Genomic DNA, 22504 nt, shown 5'->3' with positions numbered 1-22504 from the left:
AATTCATGAAAGAAAAAGAAAACTTCAAAGTTCAGCCAAAGACGCTGACAGTGAAATTTAGTCTTAGGGCTCTATTTTAATGATCTAGGTGCAAAGTCTAAAGCGCATGGCACAAAATCATTAAGGGCATGTCTGAATCCACTTTTGCTGTTTTAAAAGACAGAAAAATATGGTCTGTGCCCTGGCACATGGTCTAACAGAGCTGTGCTTATTCACTTAATGAGTTATGGGTGTGTTTGGAGCATAACGTACATTAAACAAATCAGAGTCTCATCTCCCATTAAGAGTCAGTTGTGTTGTGCCATGGCACATTTGTAATATTACATGGCAGACTTTATAAGAGGAAAAACTTAATGCTTCACTAGTGAGAAAACAGTTAAACAGACCATCTGCAGCGCAAGGATAAAGAATGAGCCTCTCCTTTTCAGCCTCTTTACTTTCTCTTTACTTTTCCACTTTACTCCTTTACATTAGTAGATAAGGAAACGGTGGAAACTTACTCCACTGAAGACATCCATTAGCCTACATATTTAATTTTGTTGAAGTTATTTGTTTCAAAACTATTTCTACATTCAGTTTTCCAGCAAACGAATAAATGAACAATAATAAAGAAGTGTGGTCAAAAAAAGTTATATCCAAACACACGTCCTGTTCTTATGCTCCATATGGTGATGCATATGTCTGCTACACAAAAGATTTGCCTGTGAAACAATTGATAGTCTTGGTATAGTGGTAAATACATTCAGGTTCTTGTATAGAAACGAAAACCTTACAAATAGTCCATATAAAGTATCTGCAATGCTCAATAGTGACACAAGTCACAAGACAAAACATTATCACTCACATTTGCAGTATTATGTTCTAAAGTAGTTACGTCATATTTTTGTTTCAGTCTCTCTCCATATGTAAAGTCTGTAGTAAATTGTTTTAAAGAAATCTGCATTAAAATAAACATAAGTAAAGTGTCTTACTGATGCAATCAGGAACTTTATTAAAAATAAACTGACTGATTCCTATGAGATCTGAAGGAAACCAATGCAACTGTTTTCGACTTATGAATTAGGCATTGAACTTCTGCAGAAGAGGTTTTTCATCACATTATTGCGTAATCAAATTAATTTCAAAAGGAGTCACTTTGGCTGATTGGTAATGAAAGCTGTTTTAAACTAAAAGGGGAAGTTTTGAGTACTGAAACTTACATAATGATAGAGGGCCAGAAAATATCAAAGGAGATTTGATCTCTTTATTAACGATCATTAGTTTGACATTAATAAAAGCAGTTATAGTCATTTAGTTCAGGAGTGTCTAAATATATCCACCTTTTCCTGCATGTGACTAGTGTGTTTTAAATAATGGGTTTCAAATAAACAAAAACTCTGTATTTAAAATCATTAAGGTTGCATACAAATATTACATCAAGTGAAAGCTGAGTGAGAGCAATGTTTGGCTTTGTGCTTTATTTATTTTATCTTACATAAAAAAAGCACATTGTATTTTACTGCTTGGTATTTTAACATGACATTATCACAAGCAAATCTGTGGTCAACGCACTATTGAGTTCATTGTGTTTGGTTTCTTCAGATTTCTTTTTTCTTTAAATTCCCTACATTGCAGCAATATTCAACATATGTCTTTACTACTGCATCTCATCTAAAGTTTTGGGGGTATTCATGGTCTGCTGATAGTAATTTGTTATAATTGTTTAATTTATTATAATCATGGTAATTCATTCTAACATCATGAGGCGTAGAAAAGAAAAGGTGATTTCCTATACCTCAACTGAACACACCTAATCCAGCTCAAACTTAAATAAGTCTATATGATGCATATTTTAATGTCGAACAAATCAAATTCCAATGCATTTTTAAATCAAAAATACAAACCACCTCCCAGTTTGAGGAACTAAAACCAAATACTGTACTTCCACCTCTGAACAGAAAAGCACATCTGCTTAAAAACACTCTCACTTAAAGGGATAGTTTACCCAAAAATACATTTTTACTCCCTATTCATTTATACTTAAGCGGTTCTTATGAGTTTCTTTCTTCTGTTAAATATAAAAACAGATATTTTAAGGAAATCTGAAAACCTGTAACTTCCATAAAAAAAGTTCCAAAAGAAAAACAACTAAGTCAGTGGTTACAAGTGTCTAGCTTTGTCCTAAATATCTGCTTTTATGTTCAACGAAAGAAAGTCAGACAGATTTGAAACAAGTAAAGGCTGAGTAAATGATGACAGAATTTTTATTTTTGCCTTTTCTTGTTTTTTTCTAGCTGCCTCTTGCAAATATAATAAAGACTTTAAACAAACTTGAGAAATATGCTTACTGTATTTATTATAGTTAGTTGATGAAAATATTAGTCAGAATATAATGAGCAAAGAGGACTACAGAAATTAGTGTTAATTACAGGCTCCAATACTATTTGTGCTGTTTTGACATGTACTATGGAGGGAAAAAAGCTGTGTTAAAAATTATACCAGTCCCATTTCCAGAATTCAATAAATCACAACATGACTTTCAGTAATAGAGACATTTAAAATAAATTGGGCAATTTAAATTAAATGATAGTGAAAGCTACTAACCGCTGACCAACTGTAGCGCTGGTCTGTGTACTGGTTTGTGGTTCAGCCAACGCACGAGGCTAATATTCAGACCAACACCGCAGTTTACTCAATAGTGCATGTACACTTTCAGGCACAATACACTGAAGGAAATTACAGACACATTATGCTGCAAAAAAGTCTGGAAATGTCCAACTTATTCATCGTATAGATAATATACTGATGACGGTAAACTTCAGTTGTAAACCTTACAATTAAATCAGTCATAAAATGGGTACAATTAATTATGTAATTAGGTTGAGTGTTGGCTGGATTATGAGCAAGTTTTTTTGTTTTTATTGTTGTTTATTGCTTTGGATATATAGTTGAAATCAGAATTTTTAGCCCCCCTTTGATTTTTTTTTCTTCCTTTTTAAAATATTTCCTAAATGTTTAACAAATGTTTACAGTATGTCTGATAATACTTTTTCGTCTGGAGAAAGTCATTGTTTTATTTTGGCTATAAAAGCTGTCTTTAATTTTTTAAAGACCATTTTAAGTTCAAAATTATTAGCCCCTATATATATATATATATATATATATATATATATATATATATATATATATATATATATATATATATATATATATATATATATATATATATATATATATATATATATACATATATATATATATATATATACATATACATATATATATATATATATATATATATATATATATATATATATATATATATATATATATACATATATATATATATATATATATATATATATACATATACATATATATATATATATATATATATACATATATATATATATATATATACATATATATATATATATATATATACATATATATATATATATATACACACATATATATATATATATATATATATATATATATATATATACACACATATATATATATATATATATACACACATATATATATATATATATATATATACACATATATATATATATATATATATATATATATATATATATATATATATATATATATATATATATATATATATATATATATTTATACACACACACACACATATTTATATATATAGTCTACAGAACAAGCCTTTGTTACAATAACTTGCCTAATTACCCTAACCTGCCTAGTTAACCTAATTAACCTACTTAAGCCTTTAAATATCACGTTAAGCTGTATAGAAGTGTCTTGAAAAATATCTAGTCAAATATTATTTACTGTCATCATGGCAAAAATAAAATAAATCAGTTATTAAAGATGAGTTATTAAAACTATTATGTTTAGAAATGTGTTGAAGAAATCTTCCCTCCGTTACACAGAAATTTCCTTGCTCTGTTAAACATAATTTGGGAAACGTTTAAAAAAGAAAAAAAAAAATCAACGGGAGGCTAATAATTCTGACTTCAACTGTATATTGTCCTCAGTATATAGATAGAAGTTGTATGCTATATGTTATACTTTTTGACATTTTGTTTTCTATCTCATAAGATGATTCAGTGCAAATGTGAAATGTTTAAATAACGCAAACAATATCGAGACCATTATCTAGCCTTTTTGAACTAACCTGTTCGACTAACTGATTTACAATGGCATCACTATTTACCATTATATAAAGGCAATAGAATTTTTTTTCTGAAATATAGTATAATATAAAAAGCTTTAGCTTGACTCAATTGACATTTTACTGGAGTAGCACTGAAATAACGATTCACAAAAAATGCTCTACTATTAATATCTACAGTACAGTGTTTACAGTGTGGAGAAAAATGTTACACAATTTTTATTCCAAACAGCCATTGTCTGCTGAGCATATACTGATAGCCTATTTAAGGAAACGAGACAATAACAAAAAAAAACTGTATTATTGCAATAATGATTAACAGTCAAATATTGTCACAATAATTATACTTTTTTTTAATTGCATCATTTCTGTAAATGAGGCAATTAACTGCTGCATGCAGTATTTTGAAAAGAAACTGTTTCTGAGAAATGATAAGTACAGTTGCTGGACTGTCGAAACTGACCAATTTTCAGGGAGGGAAATACCCTTTTAAGAAAATAAAAACTCACATGAAACAAGCAATCCCTCACTTTATTACTCAGTCATTAAAAAGGTAAAAGCACAAGATGAAGACCTTGGCAGCTGTGGTTCTTCTAGGCTACCTGCTTGTGATAAAAGTGGAAGGTGAGTTTTTTATGGAGAAAGTCTAAAATTCTAAATTCTGGAGAATCTAGTTTTTTTAATATTAATATTTTGAAACTATATTAGCATGGCATGGTAGCTACACTGCAAAACAAACTTACAATTGTAAGGTGTGAGTTGACTCAAATTTTACCTCAAGTACTGCACTAGACTCGATTTAAGTTCAATCAACTAAAAAAGTTGTCTTACAATTTTAAATAGATTAGACTTTGTTTTACAGTGTATAATTGATAAATTGTGTTGATTTCATAGGCCAGGCGAGAGCTCCAAGGAGCAGGTGTCTCTGTGCTGACAAAGGTGTAAATATGGTTTCTCCAAAACTGATTGAGAAGGTTGATATCATACCACCGACCCCCTCTTGTGGAAACCTGGAGATTGTGTAAGTAAAAATAAGATTTCTTCTATACTGTACATTTGTGTTTAAATTTGAAGTGTTTATATCGTATGCAAAAATAGATAACTTCATTTATAATTGTGCTTTTATACTGTGCACTGAAAAGTTGGATTGATTTGCAGACAACTCTTCATGCAGTATAACTAAAACATGCAGCAATCTGTCTTTTTTACTATTATTTTGTTTTTCTACCTTGTGTAGTGTGACTCTGAAAAATGGTGCAGAGCCGAAATGTTTAAGTCCAGATTCTAAATTCACACAGAAATACCTCATGAAGGCTCTTGAAAAGAGGTTAGTGTAACCCAATATTATTAAGCCTATATTTTGTTTATGCGTTTGTAAAGACACTCATGATCAGCTGTTTCTGATTGTTTACAGGACCCTGCAGAAGTAACAGACTACAACAATAATCCTGATGTTTTTAAAAGTAAAAAACACAATGATATGCCCATGCAATATTAAACTATAGCAGATATCTTTTTATTTGACTTTTTTTTATTTTAGGATGTCTAAATGCCTCTTCTTTATCTAATAAACATGATAATTGATATGTGTTGGTAATTTTTATGTAACACAAAATATGCATTATGGTGTCATATGTAATGTCATAGCAAGTAAAGCATTTGTGACTATGATTTTTTCTCATTCTGTGGAGTAAACAATGCAAAATAAAATAAAAAGCAAGCATTAAAAAGAGTGTGTTGTATAATTATCCGGTGTGCAAGAATTATATTAAATTTCTTTACATTACATTTTGAACATTTTGTTACATTTTCAAATTGTTTTCCATATTTACAATGGGGAATATTTAGTGAATATTTAAATGTTGTTATATGAAGCAAAGGTGCAAACACCTGAGAATATAAAGTGTTTATTTATTATTTAATTTAATTATATAACTATACAGAGAAAGAGTCCAATACAGGTTTAAGTGGCATGACGATGGTGAAGAGCATTCACTTGAAATTGTAAATGTTAATTCTACCAGCATGCATTCGAATAACTGAATGGTGCTCTGGAGTTTTCAGTCTAATTACTGTTATATAATAATTATATCATTAATTTAATATGTATTATATTAGTATGTTTATTGTAGTTTTGCTTTTTTCTGTTTTAAATCTGTGAATATATTTTGTAAAGCTCTGTGTGGAAGGTGAAGATGTCCCTGCCTTTCACTGATTTTTACAGCAAGATTTTAAAAAATTATATACAAAGCCAAGAAAATATCAGATGCATCAAACAGATCAGATAAGAACATTCAAGAGGATTTTATATGCTTGTTGGTGTTGTGTTTCTGCTCTGGAATTTCAGTGAATAATATTTGGCAAGGTTGACTCTAAAGTTGCAACTAGCAACTTCTACAACTTCTATCAAGTTCTAGAACTATTCTGCTAACATAATCAAATAATCATTAGCTCTCATGTTGTCTTCATTCCCAGATCACACATTTGGACCCCAGCTTTTTACAGAATACGAAATATACATTTATAATTATATAAATGATAATTTCTGTTGTTGTTGTTGTTTACTACTTTTTGTTGTTTACTTCTTAATATTTATGCTCAGGCTGTACATGCTGACCACATAACTACTCAAATACACCGTTTGTGGGGATAATGTAATAAATGTGATGACCATATATGTCCAGCAGAGGCTAAAAAATCCATTATTTCTTCTTGATGTGATCAAATGTGGTATTGTTGGGAAATACAAAACTAAACATTATTTTGAAAATTCAATAAAACTGTTAATTTGACAAAGTTTGTAGTGTTTTAATATGAGTGTCATCAGTCTGTAGGATTTTAATTGCCAGTGTAAGGTCTATCCAGCTGGTCCAATGACGGTGTCCAATGGTGGATGAAGGTTCATTGCATGTTTGGTCTTTCCAGTGCACAATGTTGATTTATATTAAACTTAACTCATATCTGACTCCAATTTTAATATGAGGTGGTTTAGAATATTAATATATTTATCCTCGTTTTATCTGACTCCAATTATAAAACATTTAGAAGGTTAAATCAATAAATAATTTAGATAAATGTTTGAACCTTTTGTCTTCACTAGTAACTATCACATCCGTTCATTTGGGTGCTCATGTCGCTTAGAGAAATCGCCTCGACCAAAGGCGTCCCTCACGGTCACACTCTGGTCAGTCTTGAATATTAAACAGAGGTAATTGACTAATACTTTAGATGGCCGCTACCAGCGCGCTCGTTCTGAAATATTTTAGTTAGTCCCGCTTAGATGTACACCTTTGAGTTAAGACAATTTCATTTCTAATTACAGGTTAGGGCAGGGGTCAGCAACCCGCGGCTCTAGAGCCGCATGCGGCTCTTTAGCGCTGCCCTTGTGGCTCACTGGAGCTTTTTCAAAAATGTTTGAAAATGCAAAAAGATGGGGGAGGTTAATATATTTTTTTGTTTTAATATGATTTCTATAGGAGGACAAACATTTTTAACGTTTTCAAATGCTGTCAAAGTGTGTAGAATTAATATTTAATTTCAACATTTCTGTCAACGAAGATTTGCGTCATAGCCTGCGACACACGTTTCTATCAGCAAGGTGGGATGCCAGGCAGGTGGCTGTTGTAAACAAACCAGGAGATAATAAAGCATGGAAAAGATGGTATGACATATTAGAACACCTATTTGCAAACTTTAAAAACAAAACCAAGATAATACAAAAAAATAAAGATATACCTTTCTCCACTAAGACAGTGAAGGAAAGGGCTATTAAAATGGTAGGTAACATCACCGATCAGCAAACCAAGGACATTAATTCAGTGCCAGCATTCTCAATTGCCTGTGATGTGACTGATATTCAACGCGTTTTTTTGCAGGTATGTGAACTCTGATGGGCCGCAAGAAGAAATGATCAAATTAATAACACTAAAAGACAAGAGGCTGTGCTGAAGTGTTTTAATGACAACAAAATAAACACCAACCACCTGATTTCAGTGGCTATTTAATCATGAAGGCTCATTATGTATTTGTAGCCAACTTAGTAATTTTTATAGTAGGCTAATATAGCTAATATAGATACATACAGCATGCGTTTCCTTCATTATAAGGCTTATATAAGGCTTTACATTTTTTGTGGCTCCAGACATATTTGTTTTTTGTTTTTTTTGGTCCAATATGGCTCTTTCAACATTTTGGGTTGCCGACCCCTGGGTTAGGGCATTATTATAAATGTACCCGACTACTGGACTCTATAGTAACTTTGGTTTTCACCAAGCCCATGGTTTCCCATATGAACTTAATTTAGAATATTACCTTCAAACAAAGGTCGGGCACCCAATCTAGGTTAGTCATGCAACAACTTGTTGACCTAGACGGAAGTTAACACCCTTTCCACCTAAGTACACTTGAATCAATATCAAGAGTCAGTCGGATCCCTAAAACACAATTAGTGTGCCCAATGCTCCATCTCAACTGGATTTTAGTCCGTCTACTGACCTGACGCAAGACGTGCGGAAACAAGGATACAGCGTAATCTACAAGAACTAATAATTACAGAGTGAGCAAAATATGTTCAAACATAACAATTTATTAGTCAGGTAAATGTATTATGCCAATTCAATCAGTCAATTCATAAATGATCAATACAAAACATCAAATTATCAAAGATAAATCCAAGATGAAAAGATGCATACCTGACTTCAAATTATACATAACGTGGAGCGTAAGCTCCATGTTACGGGCTGATCTGGTTAAGCAGAATCTCCCTGAGCCTTTCTCAAACCTTACCTTAAGTAATCCAAGAATTCCCGCAAGGAAAGGGGTGTGTGCATAACAAAAGGCATTTGCATTTAGTGCTGCCTGTGGAAAAGTCACACCCTTCACAGTGGTTTAAAAAATGCCTGAAGTTATATATTTATTGTTTTGATTATGTCTATTTCTGAGAGAATGAGACCATTGTACCAGTCGCACTGAGACATTTCAAATGATATCAAACATGATAGATAAAGTCACTTTGGTTAATTTAGAACATTCAAACATTGAAATGACCATATGTGTGAGTTGGGGTGGTTGAAGTCGAGTTTCAGCAGACTCAGATGTAAATGTAGCAGGAGCTGGTTTTTCCCGCATTCCCACCTGCTAGGTTGTGGAGTCAATTGTCTCCGCTTTCAGCCCATGCCTGAATTGTCAAAGACCTCAAAATATTTGCAATATCTCAACTCTTACACCAGTAACAAGCTGTCTGTCGCAGTTGCTGTGTCAGCTCCGTAGCCAGCCTGGTGAAACGTTTTTTTTTTTTCTCAAAAGGTGACAATTTTTGCTATTATATGCCTCATTTTCTATCTAATTATAAAATTTAAATGCTGCATTTTATTGACACTTTAAGCACTATTCTGAATTAGCTTGTCAGCTTGGCTTGTTTAGCCGAAATAGTATTCATGTCTTTTTATTGGTCATCTTTTGCTTCAAGAATAAGGTCTAAGATTTAGAATAAAAGTTACTTGTAAAATGTTTTCTCTATTTAAAAACAATACAGTAGCGAAAGATGACTTGACTGAGGTCAGATTATATGGGTTTTTTTTGCACAGCTGGATGTTGGACTCATGAAAAATAATAGATGGCATTGGCCAAAACTGATTAGCACCACAAGTCACACCGAAGCAACAGCTAACAGAGGATTCTGCTTTGTCTTGAAGCCTTTTTCGATTTGTTATGTTCACCATGATGACATAGCAGTCAAAATAGGACGAATAAGCTCATGGGACAAATTCTGGATCTTTGTCAGCGAAGTGTAGGTCTTCCGAACCACCTGAACCCACCCTGGCTACAAGCCTGTGTGTGAATGTTTGCATGTATGAATGCGAGTATTGCTTCACATTGGTGTGGTACTTTGTCAAATAAATGTTTTATATTTATGCACTGTTAACATTATAAGTCATAAGATTCTATATTTTATGCTAAGATAAACATATTTAAACTCAATTTTTTAAGGGATTCAACTAAAATTACTGTAATTAGCTCTAAGTAAAAATGATGTGTAAGCTTAATTTGACTCTATTTTTAAATAATCAGTGGGATTTGTGTTTTTTATTGAAAAATTAAACTTTGAAAACTGCTTGTGAGAGTTTTCCATTCATTTTCAACGCATAGTGCAATGATCATCAGTGTGATTTTTATTTCTCTCTCTCTCTCTCTCTCTGTGTGTGTGTGTGTGTGTGTGTGTGTGTGTGTGTGTCAATTGTCCTCACTTATGTAGTGAAATATGAAAATGAACCAATAGAGAGGACATCCTATACATTGGCCAGAACATGCTCTAATGATTGGCACTTGTTTCTGTGAAGGTTGCATTTAGGAGTAGAGCACAAGGGGTTGGGTCATAGATAGTATGTTTGTGATTTAACAGAAAATATAAAAAATCACAATGTCGCGTGCAGAGCGGGAAAACAAGTTTAATAAAATGTCATGTATAAACATGCAAATATTGAATGTGCTTATTTGCATACATTCCTAGAAAAAAATCTGAACATTGAATGAAGTTCGACTTGTTTTGTTAAGTTTATGCTGGTCAAAAAATAGTATTTTATATAGTAACGTATTATACATAATCAGGCTAAAATATAGGAAAATATATTTATTTTTACATTTATTATATACATATTTACATTAGAAAACTAGTATCTCTGGAATGTGGGTTGATTTAAAGCAGTATGGCGCCCTCTGTCGGAAGCCTTAAGAACGGCGCAGATTGAGTGCGGGTGTGTGTTTATCTGGTTCAGTCGTCGTCATATCTCTGAAAAGGGCGGTGCTGCATTCATACGAGGCGAGCAGAAATCTTGATTATGGTGTACGCACGACTGCATTGAGTGCCCTCATATCTGCTAGTTTTATTGCGCTGTTCCGTCGTCCTCGAATAAGGGAAATAACATTAGGTCTTTAACCGCTTTTTAAAGGCGTCCAGATAGGAAAATGGGGAATTGCTACACGGTAGGACCGAACGAAGCCCTGGTAGTATCAGGTAACCCAGCAAACTGCCGTCTGTTTTTCATCAAAGCAGTCCGTTACATGTTCATCTATCTCGCATGTGTTGTAATTATGTGAAATGTTGATAGCCTGTGATGTGTTTGATGATCGTAAACGTGTGAAATTCGAAAGAGTGCCAGAAATAAAGGCTTGTTTTCTCTAGCATTAGTGGTGTGGTCGAGTAGTGTAGTGTGTTGCATTGGTGCTTGCCTGTTGCATTGTAGTTGGTGTTGCATGACTAAACATAATCCATCATTCGAGTCGACCTGTGTTGTGCGACTCACTCGAGATTTCCCTCTGATGCTTCAGTTCATTTCGACGTGTTTGGGCAGTGAGTCCTTCTCAAACCCTCTCGGTCTTGATTATCGATTGTGCTGTTGTTTCGACTAAACACACGACGTAAATGCCTGCGCTTTTATTATTATTTTTTAATTGATCCTGCAACGTTGATATCTAAGTACAACGTTAACATCGTCTTAGTTGTGTTTGATGCTTTATAAAATAAAAACCACGTGTTTCTAGATGTAAAAAAGTGGGCGTGTTTAATAGAGATAATGAACACACCCAAGTGATTTAGACCAGTTAAATTGTGGAGTTGTGCTTGCGTGAATGATTTCTGGCTTTAATGTACTCTGGTTGTGGTTGAATAAAGTGCTTACTTTGGTTTATTTAACAAAAAAGGTCTGACAACATTTGTTTTTTTTTTCTTCCAGACAATTATTATTGATCATAAAAGATATGTTTGTTGTGTTTGAAAATCAGGGCTTTTCCATCAAATATCAAGGTAAAGCATTGGTTGTATAAAATGAACAGAAACATGTCTGGGAAAATCACATCTTTTACTTATTTTGCAAAGTTAAATTTTTATGTTGGAAAATACTGCCCCACACCCAAATTTAGAAGAAATGGCATCAGAAGTTTGCAGAACACAGCATAATCAAAAAATATAAAATATATATCAAGCAAAAAATATATCAAGTATAAATCCAAAGAAACTTCAAGTTTTTAACTAGTCTCTGTCTTTTTTCCATATCTGTATTATATAGCTGTGTGTGTGTGTCTGTGTGTGTGTCTGTGTGTGTGTATAGTAAGTTCATATTACAGGGAAATGAAAAGAAAAATAAATAAATAAAAAATGCTCTTTCTGCCATGTTGTAGAAAATGTCCTGACTTTCACAATCTTAAGGAACATTACAAATTGCTGGGTATTACAACATTTGTTAAGTGGGGGAAATCACGCGGTAAAAATCAGGTTGTATGCACATGTATTACAAATTAATAATTTATCCTAGTAATGATTTAACTGGAAACTGATTTACATTTATGCAGTCTTATGTGAGTGTTTGTAACTTCTTATGTGAGTGTTTGTAACTTGTCATTTACAAATGTCAAGTCAGACTGAATGAACATGTTTTCTGCTTATGGGAGGTCATGTGACACTCATTAATGCAAGACACCTACTCCAAATGCAAACACATACTTTGATTCTTATGCAGTGCTCGTAAAATCCGGTAGTCCCAAACGTCTGGGGCTTTTGTTTTTTTAGTTGGGCTACCAAAATCTAATCAAAATCTAAATGCTGCCTGGCAAGCCAGTGGGACGAAAAATAAATTTCATTTTTACACTCACAAAAAGTGGCTAAATATGTATGTGCTGTGCTGCTGATACAGCAGTAATAATTTCACTTGTTGATCATAAATGAGAAAAGCCACAAATATTTGGGTATGAAAATGACACACTTTCCAGTTCGTGTGAAATATGCATTTGTGTCTTCCCTACCTCAGAGCTAAAATCATTCAGATTTCACAGGTGTATATATAAATGCTAACCACAAAACTACATTGTAACCTATTGGACTGCCTTTATAGCTGAAATTAAAATATTATTAAATACTACAGTTTTAGTTATTTCTAAAATAAACAAATGGCCAATAACAAATGTCATTATTTTTTTATTTAGTAAATGTATGTTTTTGTTTAATAAATTATGTATTTTCTATTTGTACTTAAATTTAATCGAGCTACCAAAAACTGAAGCGTGCCTGCCTGAGAGCTACCAGAAGTTTAGAAATATTGTGAGCGCTGTTATGTAGTTATAATTAGAAACATGCTTAAAAAAACTTAATGTCAGAATTTGCATAAATCTGTCTACCTCACATTGTAGAAATGTAGAGTTTCACCTATTTTGGCTTATTTTATTCCAATGAAAAGCACAATTGTTTAAACCCATCTAAATCGGAAGTTAATTAGGGTTTGATGTCGTGACTGCCAGCCACAGTTTTCCCTAACTGTACAGTTTCCTGGATAATCATTTCCTCATTTTTTAACGTGCCCAAACATTGAGTTTCCCCTCTATCATTCATTATTAAATAATTTCATGTGATGTACTTCAGTGGCCTGAATCATCTATATTTGAATGAACTGGGATCAGTTGTGCAAGTGCTTTTGGCAGCAGCTGTGTATTGCACACTAATAGCTGATGACAGACAGGGAATCTGCAGAAATAGTTTCCAGTACCACCAATACTACTGCATAGCCTTCAGATTAAGGCCGAGCGATTTGGCCTAAAATCAAAATCTCAATTAATTAAACATTTTAGCTCGATTACAGTTAATGAAGAATTATTTCATTTATTGATTTAATTTTTGTTTTAATTTACGTTTTGTACATTAATTATGTTGACATATTACCATTAAGAGATTTTTGAATGTAGGGTGCATTACTTCATTTTAAAATAATTGAAGGAAGTACACACTATCTACTATCTATGATTATGTATTGAACATCATCGTTGAACAACTGAAATTAATCCCCGCCTCCCACGCTTGTCACCGCTATCAAACTGACCAAGCACAAAGCCCTTGCTACGTTTGGTCACAACATGTAGTTGAATTGTTTTAGGTGAATGGGTATGAGACCGAGCAAAGACTGTGCCACACCATATGTTTGAGCTCGATGCAGAAATTTAAATCAGTCCTAACAGAGCGGGGTCATGTAACTTTACACGTGGTAGGGAAAGTAATTGAAATAATCAGCCTGGAAAATTTTGATTCATTATGTATGTTGTGAATGTCAATTTCGATTACTTTCCGTCCGATTAATGGCCCAGTCCTACAGTAATTGAAATGCTCAGGGAACAGACCTGTTTTGATAGCTTTCCATGGAATGTGCCTTGCATATCTCACATGCTTATAGCTACACTCTCTTACATGTTAAAGGGTCATGAAACCCCTTGTCTCAGAAGTAAGTTTTAACACTTCTGATTAGAAAAAAAATAGGAAAAGGGAAGTTTCATACCGTACATAGACAGTTAATTTGCACACTGGCATGAATTAATGCACAGAAATGCTGAAAACCTAATTACATGCCTGTGTACTCATGACCATTGTCCAAAAACAGCAAATTTGCGCAAAAAAAATGGAAAATAACCAATTTTGACTCTTTAGTGAAATATATGTGTCCTACTTATGTTTTTAACAACATGCAACACATAGTCAAAAAAAATAGTTTTAGGGTTTCATGACCATTTGAACACAGTAACAACCTTCAGACAGCATGCTTTGGTTTTTGTAACATTGACAGCCGGGTAATAGATCCCACATTAGGCATAAATGAATACATGCACATCATCTCTCTGAACCCAGGTGACCTTTTATGCCTGACAAATTGATATCTATATTTTCACAGTTGAGTAGTCTTCGTTGTTTGGCTTCTCAAACTATTACGCCCGATTCACACGGGGCTTCTGCGTCAACGCTTGATGGAGGGGCTGTTGGGGCTGACGCGATCATCCTAGCAGCAATAGAATTTGTATGCAATTGGCTACTGTCTGAGTTGGTGTATTTGCATAAAGCAATCTGATTGGCTGAAGATTATGTTGTTGTTTAAAAATTCACAATTCAGTTTGGCAATGCTTGACGTCACCCATTCAAAGTGAATGGGAAGCGTTGACTGATGCCATTTGTTGCTCACACAGACCAGGGAAAATTGAAACCCTGCCCCGCCCACTAACACTGTATTTTCCCTACCCAAAGTTGAAGCTTTTAAGAGTCAGTGGTTGAGGTTATTTTTTCAAAAATACCTTAGCATTATAACCCCAGGCTTTGGTGTATTCCTGTCATTTTTCTGATGAGTGCTATACCAATCTACAAGCTTACAATGGGGGATTTGTTGACTGTTTATAAAGGAAGGATCAGAAAAGACTATTGATGTATGGGACTTTGTCAAAGCTTGACAGGAGCTTTACAGTACACCGTTGCTGAATGCTGAAATTTATATATATATATATATATATATATATATATATATATATATATTAGGGCTGCTCAATTTTAGGAAAAATCATAATCACGATTATTTTGGTCATAATTGTAATCACGATTATTCCAAACGATTATTAGTTAAAGTCCTGAAGTAGCGGTCCTGAGAATTTTTTAAAAATAAATATATCCCAAATGATGTTTAACAGAGCAGGGAATTTTAACAGTATTTCCTCTAATATTTTTCTTCTGGAGAGGCTTATTTGTTTTGTTTTGACTAGAATAAAAGCAAATTTAAATATTTTAAAACATCTTTAAAGGTCAATATTATTAGCCCCTTTAGGCAATATATATTTTTGATTGTCTGCAGAAGAAACTACTGTTATACAATGATTTGCATAATTACCCTAATTAAGCTTTTAAATCACACTTTGAATTTGAATGTTTGTATTTTAAAAAAATATCTACTAAAATATTATGAGCTGTCATTGCAAAGAAAAAATAATCGGTTATTAGAAATTAATGATTAAAACTATTATGTTCAGAAATCTTCTTTCCATTAAACAGAAATTGGGGGAAAAAGGTTGCTAATATTCAGGAGGGCTAATAATTCTGACTTCAACTGCATATATTATTTTCCTCTCTGCAAAGGAAAGAGAAATAAATACAATAGAATAAAAATATGAAACAAACTGTGCTTTTAGCATCTTCACCGTAAGAAAAACGCTTTAGCTACAAAAGTCTTCAGTCAAAAGCAAAGAGCGATTTTCTCGTTGTTTTATTAATCATGATCAAAAAGGCGGCAGCTATTGTGCTCTGTCTCTTTAATGGTTTCTTTATTTCGTTTTTATTTAATGGTCTTCTGATCCTCAGCTCGTTTGTTTATTACAAAATGAGGGTTAATATGAATAATCACTAAACACCTATTTGAACATTAAAGCGCTTACGTTAATGAATTTAGACCTGTGTGCTCTCTGCTCGTCACAATGAGCGAATGAGACCAAGTGCAGACCGAATGCTTCTGACTGCGCGCCACACACACATTAGCATGCGGTCTTTCGCGCTTTTAAGAGCAACAAGTGAGGAGAACTGGACATGGGGTGGTAAATAATGGAATAATCGTTTATCTCGATTAATGGTTTTTCATAATCGTTAGAAGCCATAATCGAAATCGGATTTTCGATTTATTTACTAAAATAAATGCAATATGGTTGTAAATCTATTCTAATAACCAACCATCTTGGGGATATACAGGGGGCTAATATTTCAGGAGGGCTAATAACTCTGACTTCAGCTTAGGCATGGGCTGGTATTTGATTATGACGGTACATTAACCTTGTATAAAAATATAATGCTTTTAGGGTATTTTGATTACTGCTCTAAAATATATCCATTATCCATTTATTTATCCAAACAATACCATTTTCCCCTTTGAACATGATTTATTTTAATTTGGGAAGGATTTATAATTTTTTGGAGCAGTAAACATGTCAGGCTAAATAATTTGCACAAATTATTGACTTCTGCTGTCTTCATTAGTTTCAAAAACACGGATTTACTTACAATTTAAAATTTGTGCTGGAGATACTGCTGTCCTAAAAATGATGTAAGAGAAAACGTTGGCGGTTTTAAAAACTTGACTTTGACTTTAAAAAAACTTGACCACCTAATACTTTGAAAATGTTTATCATCCCATGCCTACTTTAAATGTGTGTGTGTGTGTGTGTGTGTGTGTGTGTGTGTGTGTGTGTGTGTGTGTGTGTGTGTGTGTGTGTGTGTGTGTGTGTGTGTGTGTGTGTGTGTGTGTGTGTGTGTGTGTGTGTGTGTGTGTGTGTGTGTGTGTAATGTATGTGTGTTTGTGTGTAAATATTTTAATATTATTTTATTATTATTTTTTTACACTGCAAAATTACATGGCAGTTTTGATGTGATTTAATTTATTCAATAAAATTAGTATTGGCTACAAACTCTTGAGCAGAACTGTATGTATTTATGCATTTACTAGCTCAAAATCCATTTTGTTTGGAGCAATTAATCTAGTTGAACATTGACTTGAGCTGACTTCTATAAACATTTAACCACCGTGGTGGCATGGTTACCATGTGGAAGGTAGTTGTTGACACTGCTTGTGGTTTTATTCATGAAAATGTTTTTTAGGTTACAGCTTTTAAACTAGTTTAGTGAGGCTTGTATGGGATTGTAACCTTTTGCAAGTGGTAAAATGTGTTGACTGGTTGACAAGATTTTTGCATATTTGATTGATTTTAAAACCATTTCAAATGAAAGCGTAAGAATAAAAGCATGCTCCTTACTTGTCCCTGAAGGCCACAGATGAGTGCATCAAACACGTGTACTGTAGAAAGTGCTGATTGGTGTGGAATGTGTGTGAGAGTAAATATGGCTGTGTTTATTTTCTCAGGTGGCTGCTGTGGCTCTGATGGGAAGACGTATACAGTGGGCGGCTGGGCCTGGGCATGGTGGCTTATCACCGACATACAGAAGTAAGAAAGTCCATTTATCACATTCACTCCTCCCATTGTGTTTACTTGCTGACAATGTAAACAAATAATTTTTTTGCTTTTCTGAACATTTTTCTTTTCCTTATATAAGCTTACAGTTCACCATGAATAGGAATGGGTCCGTTTTAGAGACGTGTCTCAGCATGCTCGCGTTTCCCTGGGTAGACCAGTACAACCATTTAAAACCTTAATACATCTATTGTAGAGTTACTCTAAAGGGAACAACCCTGTTTCTGTTGTTTTGCTTCCAAGCATTAAAGACAGCTAAAGGTTTATAAATCATTGATGGTATCTAAAGTACTCACCCTCCATTGTAAAAAGAAAGAAAAAAAAGAAAAGAAAAAGCAGATGAGATAAAGAAAAGAGTCTGCGATGGGATATAAGTTTACCAGATTATTAAGCACTATTAAACATTCATCCTATGACATATTTGTCAATCTAAATGGCTTCCATGTGATCTAGACGAACACTGTCTAATATATCAAAATCAATGCCCTAGCTTCATGTGTACATTTAGGGCTCCGTATCCAGGGCCAGTGTTTGGAAAAATAAACAGAGTTAACAATACTAGAGCGCTGACTGAAGTTCAGCTTCAGTGGTTACAAATGGAAGACCCTTAATGGCGCAGGTTCTGCTGATAAATACATTAGACAGTCTCTAGACTATTTTCAAAAATCTCTGGTCTAGTGTTTCACAAAAATGGCTTTTCACACTTATAACTGCTAACACTGACGAAAATTAATCCTGGTTATTTAAGTTTCATTGGTTTGTTATAGCATAATTCAAAGCGTTAAAACGGTACTATACTTCATTGCTCAATATGCATTGCATATAAAAAGGAATTGACAAATAAATAAGATAAATTGAGAAGAAATATATAATTTTAAATGTTAAAAGTGAGCGGGTGTAAGGATGTGTAAGGTAATATAGAGAAATTGCTAAATAAAAATGCGTCAATGCATATGGCTAATGTAAACAATATGATAAAACAATTTTATCCAATAGTCAGTTTACCATACTTATAAAGTATCATTTACCCAAAACGTCAGTTCTGTCTTCATTGCACATTGACATATTTGTGTCCTCTAAACCATACTTGGGCTTGAGGGCTTCTCAGAAACATTTGCCTAGGTGGTAAATAACAGGTAATAAATCCATTCGTTGCTTTTACTTTTGAGTTTTTGTCTTGTTTATAGTCCAAATATAAATAAAAAACATTCTCATTAAATCATCTTAAATCAAGAAGCTCTTAGACAAGTAAAAAAAAGTGTTTTCAGAAATAATAACTCAAAATGAATTTTTTCAAGATTTAAGATAAGTCTTTTGTGTCTCCAGAATGTGTCTGTAAAGTTTCAGCTCAATACAGCCATCAGATTATTTATTATACCTTTCTGAACATTGGAATTTATGCTCTGATTTCAATGTAGCTGTTTTTGTTGCCTGTGCCTTTAATGCTAGTTCTCCCCACCCACCATTCCCACGTGCTTGTCAGAGTGTGCCTCAATCTCTGTCTGCGTCAGATAAATAGCACAGTGACAGAAATGAATGTCACGTAAAGTTTGTGAAAAATACTACAGTAAGAACTTTACCAATGATTATTTGATGTTTTTGTTGTGGAGTTAACGAGTCGATGAGAACGATGAGTCACACACAATGTTGTTTACACACACACACACACACACACACACACACATTTAACTTTGCACTGTTTTTGCACGGCAAATGTGACAGGATAAACATAGATATCCACTGCTGTGTGGATATCTGTTGTGTTAATGTGCAAAAATAAACCTTATTTAACCTCCACAAACTGGGATTGAAGCGTCTTGTTTATAACTCTACTGATGTGCAGCTGTGTTGATAAAGTAAAGATGGTAAAATCGCTGTAATTAATTTCAAACATGCACTGTTTGAAAAACGTTTTTAACTTGTAAAGCTCATTCTTTATTTTATTTGATGATGATTGATGATCACAGAGGGATGGAACAGATTCAGTTGTTTTTGCACTTCCGGCCTTTTTGATATGATTATATGAGTTACTACGGAGACATGTTAATGCGTAGCTATCAATCAATTCGGTGGGTGGTAAAACCGCACTCCTACGTCACGTTGCGGTGGGCCTCAAAATGGGTGGGATTTGGATCAGGAAATAAAAAAATAAGACTTATTGTGTCTATATCACCCCAGTATGACCGTGGACACACTATACCTACACACAGTTCTGTCCAAACAGCTTACAAAAGATGATTTTAATCATAGGTGCCCTTTAAAACAAGCTAACAAATCTGCCAGTGTGCTAAGAAAATTTTTTTTATTCAGTTTGATTATTAACAATTTGATTATTTAATTACTTAATTTAGAGTAATTATTTTTTTTAAAACAAAAACAAGTGCTTCTGGATTTAAGAATTGTTAGATATTTGAGGCTCTATTTTGATGATCCATGCTCAAAATGCAAAGCGCAGGGTGCAAACCCATTGAGGGCATGTCTGAATCCACTTTTGCTATTTTAAGGACGGAAAAATCCACGTTTAATGGTCTAATAGGGTTGAGCTTGCTCTCTTAATGAGTTATACGTGTGTTTTGAGAATAAACCAATCAGAATCTCATCTCCTATTTTTATTAAGAGTCAGTTGCGTCGTGCCATAGCATCTTTAATTATTTTTCATATGTAAAGATATTTGTGTATTGCTGTACATCCTGTGTGTATTAACCAATGTGTAAGCGAGGCGCACAACTAGCACGCTCTTCGCTGGAATATAAACATACTTTGATCTGGTCTATTGAAACATCTATTATAGTTCCTCAAAATAGCAATGCGCCTCAACATGTCTCTTTTTTTTTTAGACCAGAACGCCTATATATGCACACATGAGCGCAAATACATTTGCTATTTAAACAGCGTGTTGCAAAACGTCAAAACGACTCTTACGCCAAGCTGAAACTAGCAAACAACAATTGCGTCGTGCCTTGCGCTGCATTGCGCCGGATGTATGATAGGGCCCTTGGACTTGAAACAAGACAAAAACTTGAAGTAAGAAAAGCATTTGTTGCATTGTGTTAAACTATTTTATTTGCTGTGTGTTTGAAATATGAAAATTGTTATAGTTCTGTATCGAGATATGTATTGCATCGTTACTTAATTGTATCGTTACACCTCTAGATAACAAAAACATTAACTGGTCTAGAGCAATCAAGCACACTTGTATTCACATGTGACTTGAATGGTGTGCTTTGAAATGCTGCTATATTAAAAAGTGAACTTATCCAAAAGGACGATGCCACATTTGTACAAATTAGGTCCCTCTTTCCAAACACAACAAACAGTCTACAGGACTAAAAACACCCAATGAATAGAACAGTGTCTTTTCACTTTTTATCACTGTTTCTTTCACCACTTGACATTTTTGCTCAAATGGTTTTATTTTTTTAGTTGAGCTTTATAAATATGATGAAGTATAGTGTGAAAAGCTCATATGAGTCTTTATTTTCTAGGGTACACAAATTTATTGTAGCATATTAGCCAGACAGCAAGCGTATACTTGAAGTCTGATAACTATACATCATTGTGAAAATGTATGATTGATTTCAGTGTCTTGTTTCTTCCTGTAATTGTTATTGACTTTAAGATTATGCATGTGCAATCTATAATGACCAGCCTTCCTTTTCTCTGATGTTCCTCTCCTGTTCATTTCTTTAAGTGTTTGCCGAGCTAACCTGCCTTTACGCGCTGGACGCACCCGTGTGTGTCTCACCGTCTGATTTCTTTCTGGTATTTCACTGCTGGGTATAATAAGTTGATTATGCTACATTATTATTTCACAGCTCTGTGAAAATACAAATCAAGTAGATTTTTAATCACACTTTCCTGTCTGCAAAATGGAAGAACTTAGATTTGTCAGAAAATCATCTTTCATTTTACTACTTCAAAAATGCTGTCATTAAAATGGACATACAGTAAAATTCCATGTCAAACCACTAAACCAATGTAAAAGGTTTCTTTGGAATTTATTGAAACGGTTATTCAATTGACCAAAACTAACCACCGTTCATTACAGGCAAGAAATTAAATGTGTTTTAGGCTAGGGTGTGGCAAGATGTTTTTCTGAACCAAAGCTAATTTAAAACATTTCAAATAAATAAATTGAAAGTATTAGGTTTCATTCGTTGTATTATTAGTAAGCAACAAAAAAAGGATTTAGTTACAAAAATAGCAGGTTACAGCAGCTGTTCGGTTGAGTGCATAGCTTAGAAAGCAAAACAAGGCTGAGTGGGATGTCTCTTACCATCCCCCCTTTCCTCATAAGAATTCTAGTAATCTAGTTTGCTGGCAGCTCTAAAAGCTACATTGATCTAATTTAAAAGGCTGAGCGATATGTAAGACTTGCTGCAGCAATCAGGCTGAAAGGAATAAAACATTCAGTTGAGATTCCCCCTGCATCTTTTTCTGTATGTTACCCATATTCAGACACACCCTTCTCTTTCAGTCACAAAGGGCTACACTTTATTACAATAATAATAATAAAATAAAAAAGAATTGGCTTATTGAGAAAAGTGATTATTGAGC

General features: G+C 33.5%; 3 protein-coding genes and 1 long non-coding RNA gene across 7 annotated transcripts in view; 3 read left to right on the top strand and 1 right to left on the bottom strand.

Annotated features, from left to right (window-relative positions):
* rufy3 (RUN and FYVE domain containing 3) overlaps window positions 1-22504 on the bottom strand; it is an 881807-nt gene that overhangs the window by 56282 nt on the left and 803021 nt on the right. The window lies entirely within an intron of this gene.
* Window positions 1-22504, top strand: part of LOC148679708 (uncharacterized) — an 890299-nt gene that overhangs the window by 459439 nt on the left and 408356 nt on the right. The gene's annotated exons all lie outside the window — the stretch shown is intronic.
* cxcl11.4 (chemokine (C-X-C motif) ligand 11, duplicate 4) lies at window positions 4657-5874 on the top strand. Its single transcript, XM_087254096.1, has 4 exons — window positions 4657-4768; window positions 5039-5165; window positions 5382-5471; window positions 5559-5874. Exons 1-4 carry the CDS (start codon window positions 4711-4713, stop codon window positions 5572-5574), a joined length of 291 nt encoding a protein of 96 aa, XP_087110222.1. The 5' UTR covers window positions 4657-4710; the 3' UTR covers window positions 5575-5874.
* Window positions 10911-22504, top strand: part of flot2a (flotillin 2a) — a 39138-nt gene continuing 27544 nt past the window's right edge. For 3 of the 4 annotated variants that reach the window (XM_087251182.1, XM_087251179.1, XM_087251181.1), the window contains exons 1-2: window positions 10916-11156; window positions 17839-17920. In XM_087251182.1, the coding sequence (XP_087107308.1) occupies window positions 17894-17920 (27 nt within the window). In that variant the 5' untranslated portion in view covers window positions 10916-11156; window positions 17839-17893. 4 annotated transcript variants of the gene reach the window in all.

Source organism: Danio rerio, chromosome 5, assembly GCF_052040795.2.
Source record: "Danio rerio strain M-AB ecotype USA chromosome 5, GRCz13ab, whole genome shotgun sequence".
Lineage (NCBI taxonomy): Eukaryota > Metazoa > Chordata > Actinopteri > Cypriniformes > Danionidae > Danio > Danio rerio.
This window is presented reverse-complemented; position numbering and strand designations above follow the sequence as displayed.

Bases quoted from the DNA above. Each gene is read 5' to 3' on its own strand.
- cxcl11.4 (XM_087254096.1), top strand. From the start codon at position 4,711: ATGAAGACCTTGGCAGCTGTGGTTCTTCTAGGCTACCTGCTTGTGATA. The intron at 4,769-5,038 runs GTGAGTTTTTTA...TTGATTTCATAG, and splicing joins GCTTGTGATAAAAGTGGAAG to GCCAGGCGAGAGCTCCAAGG. The intron at 5,166-5,381 runs GTAAGTAAAAAT...TACCTTGTGTAG, and splicing joins TGTGGAAACCTGGAGATTGT to TGTGACTCTGAAAAATGGTG.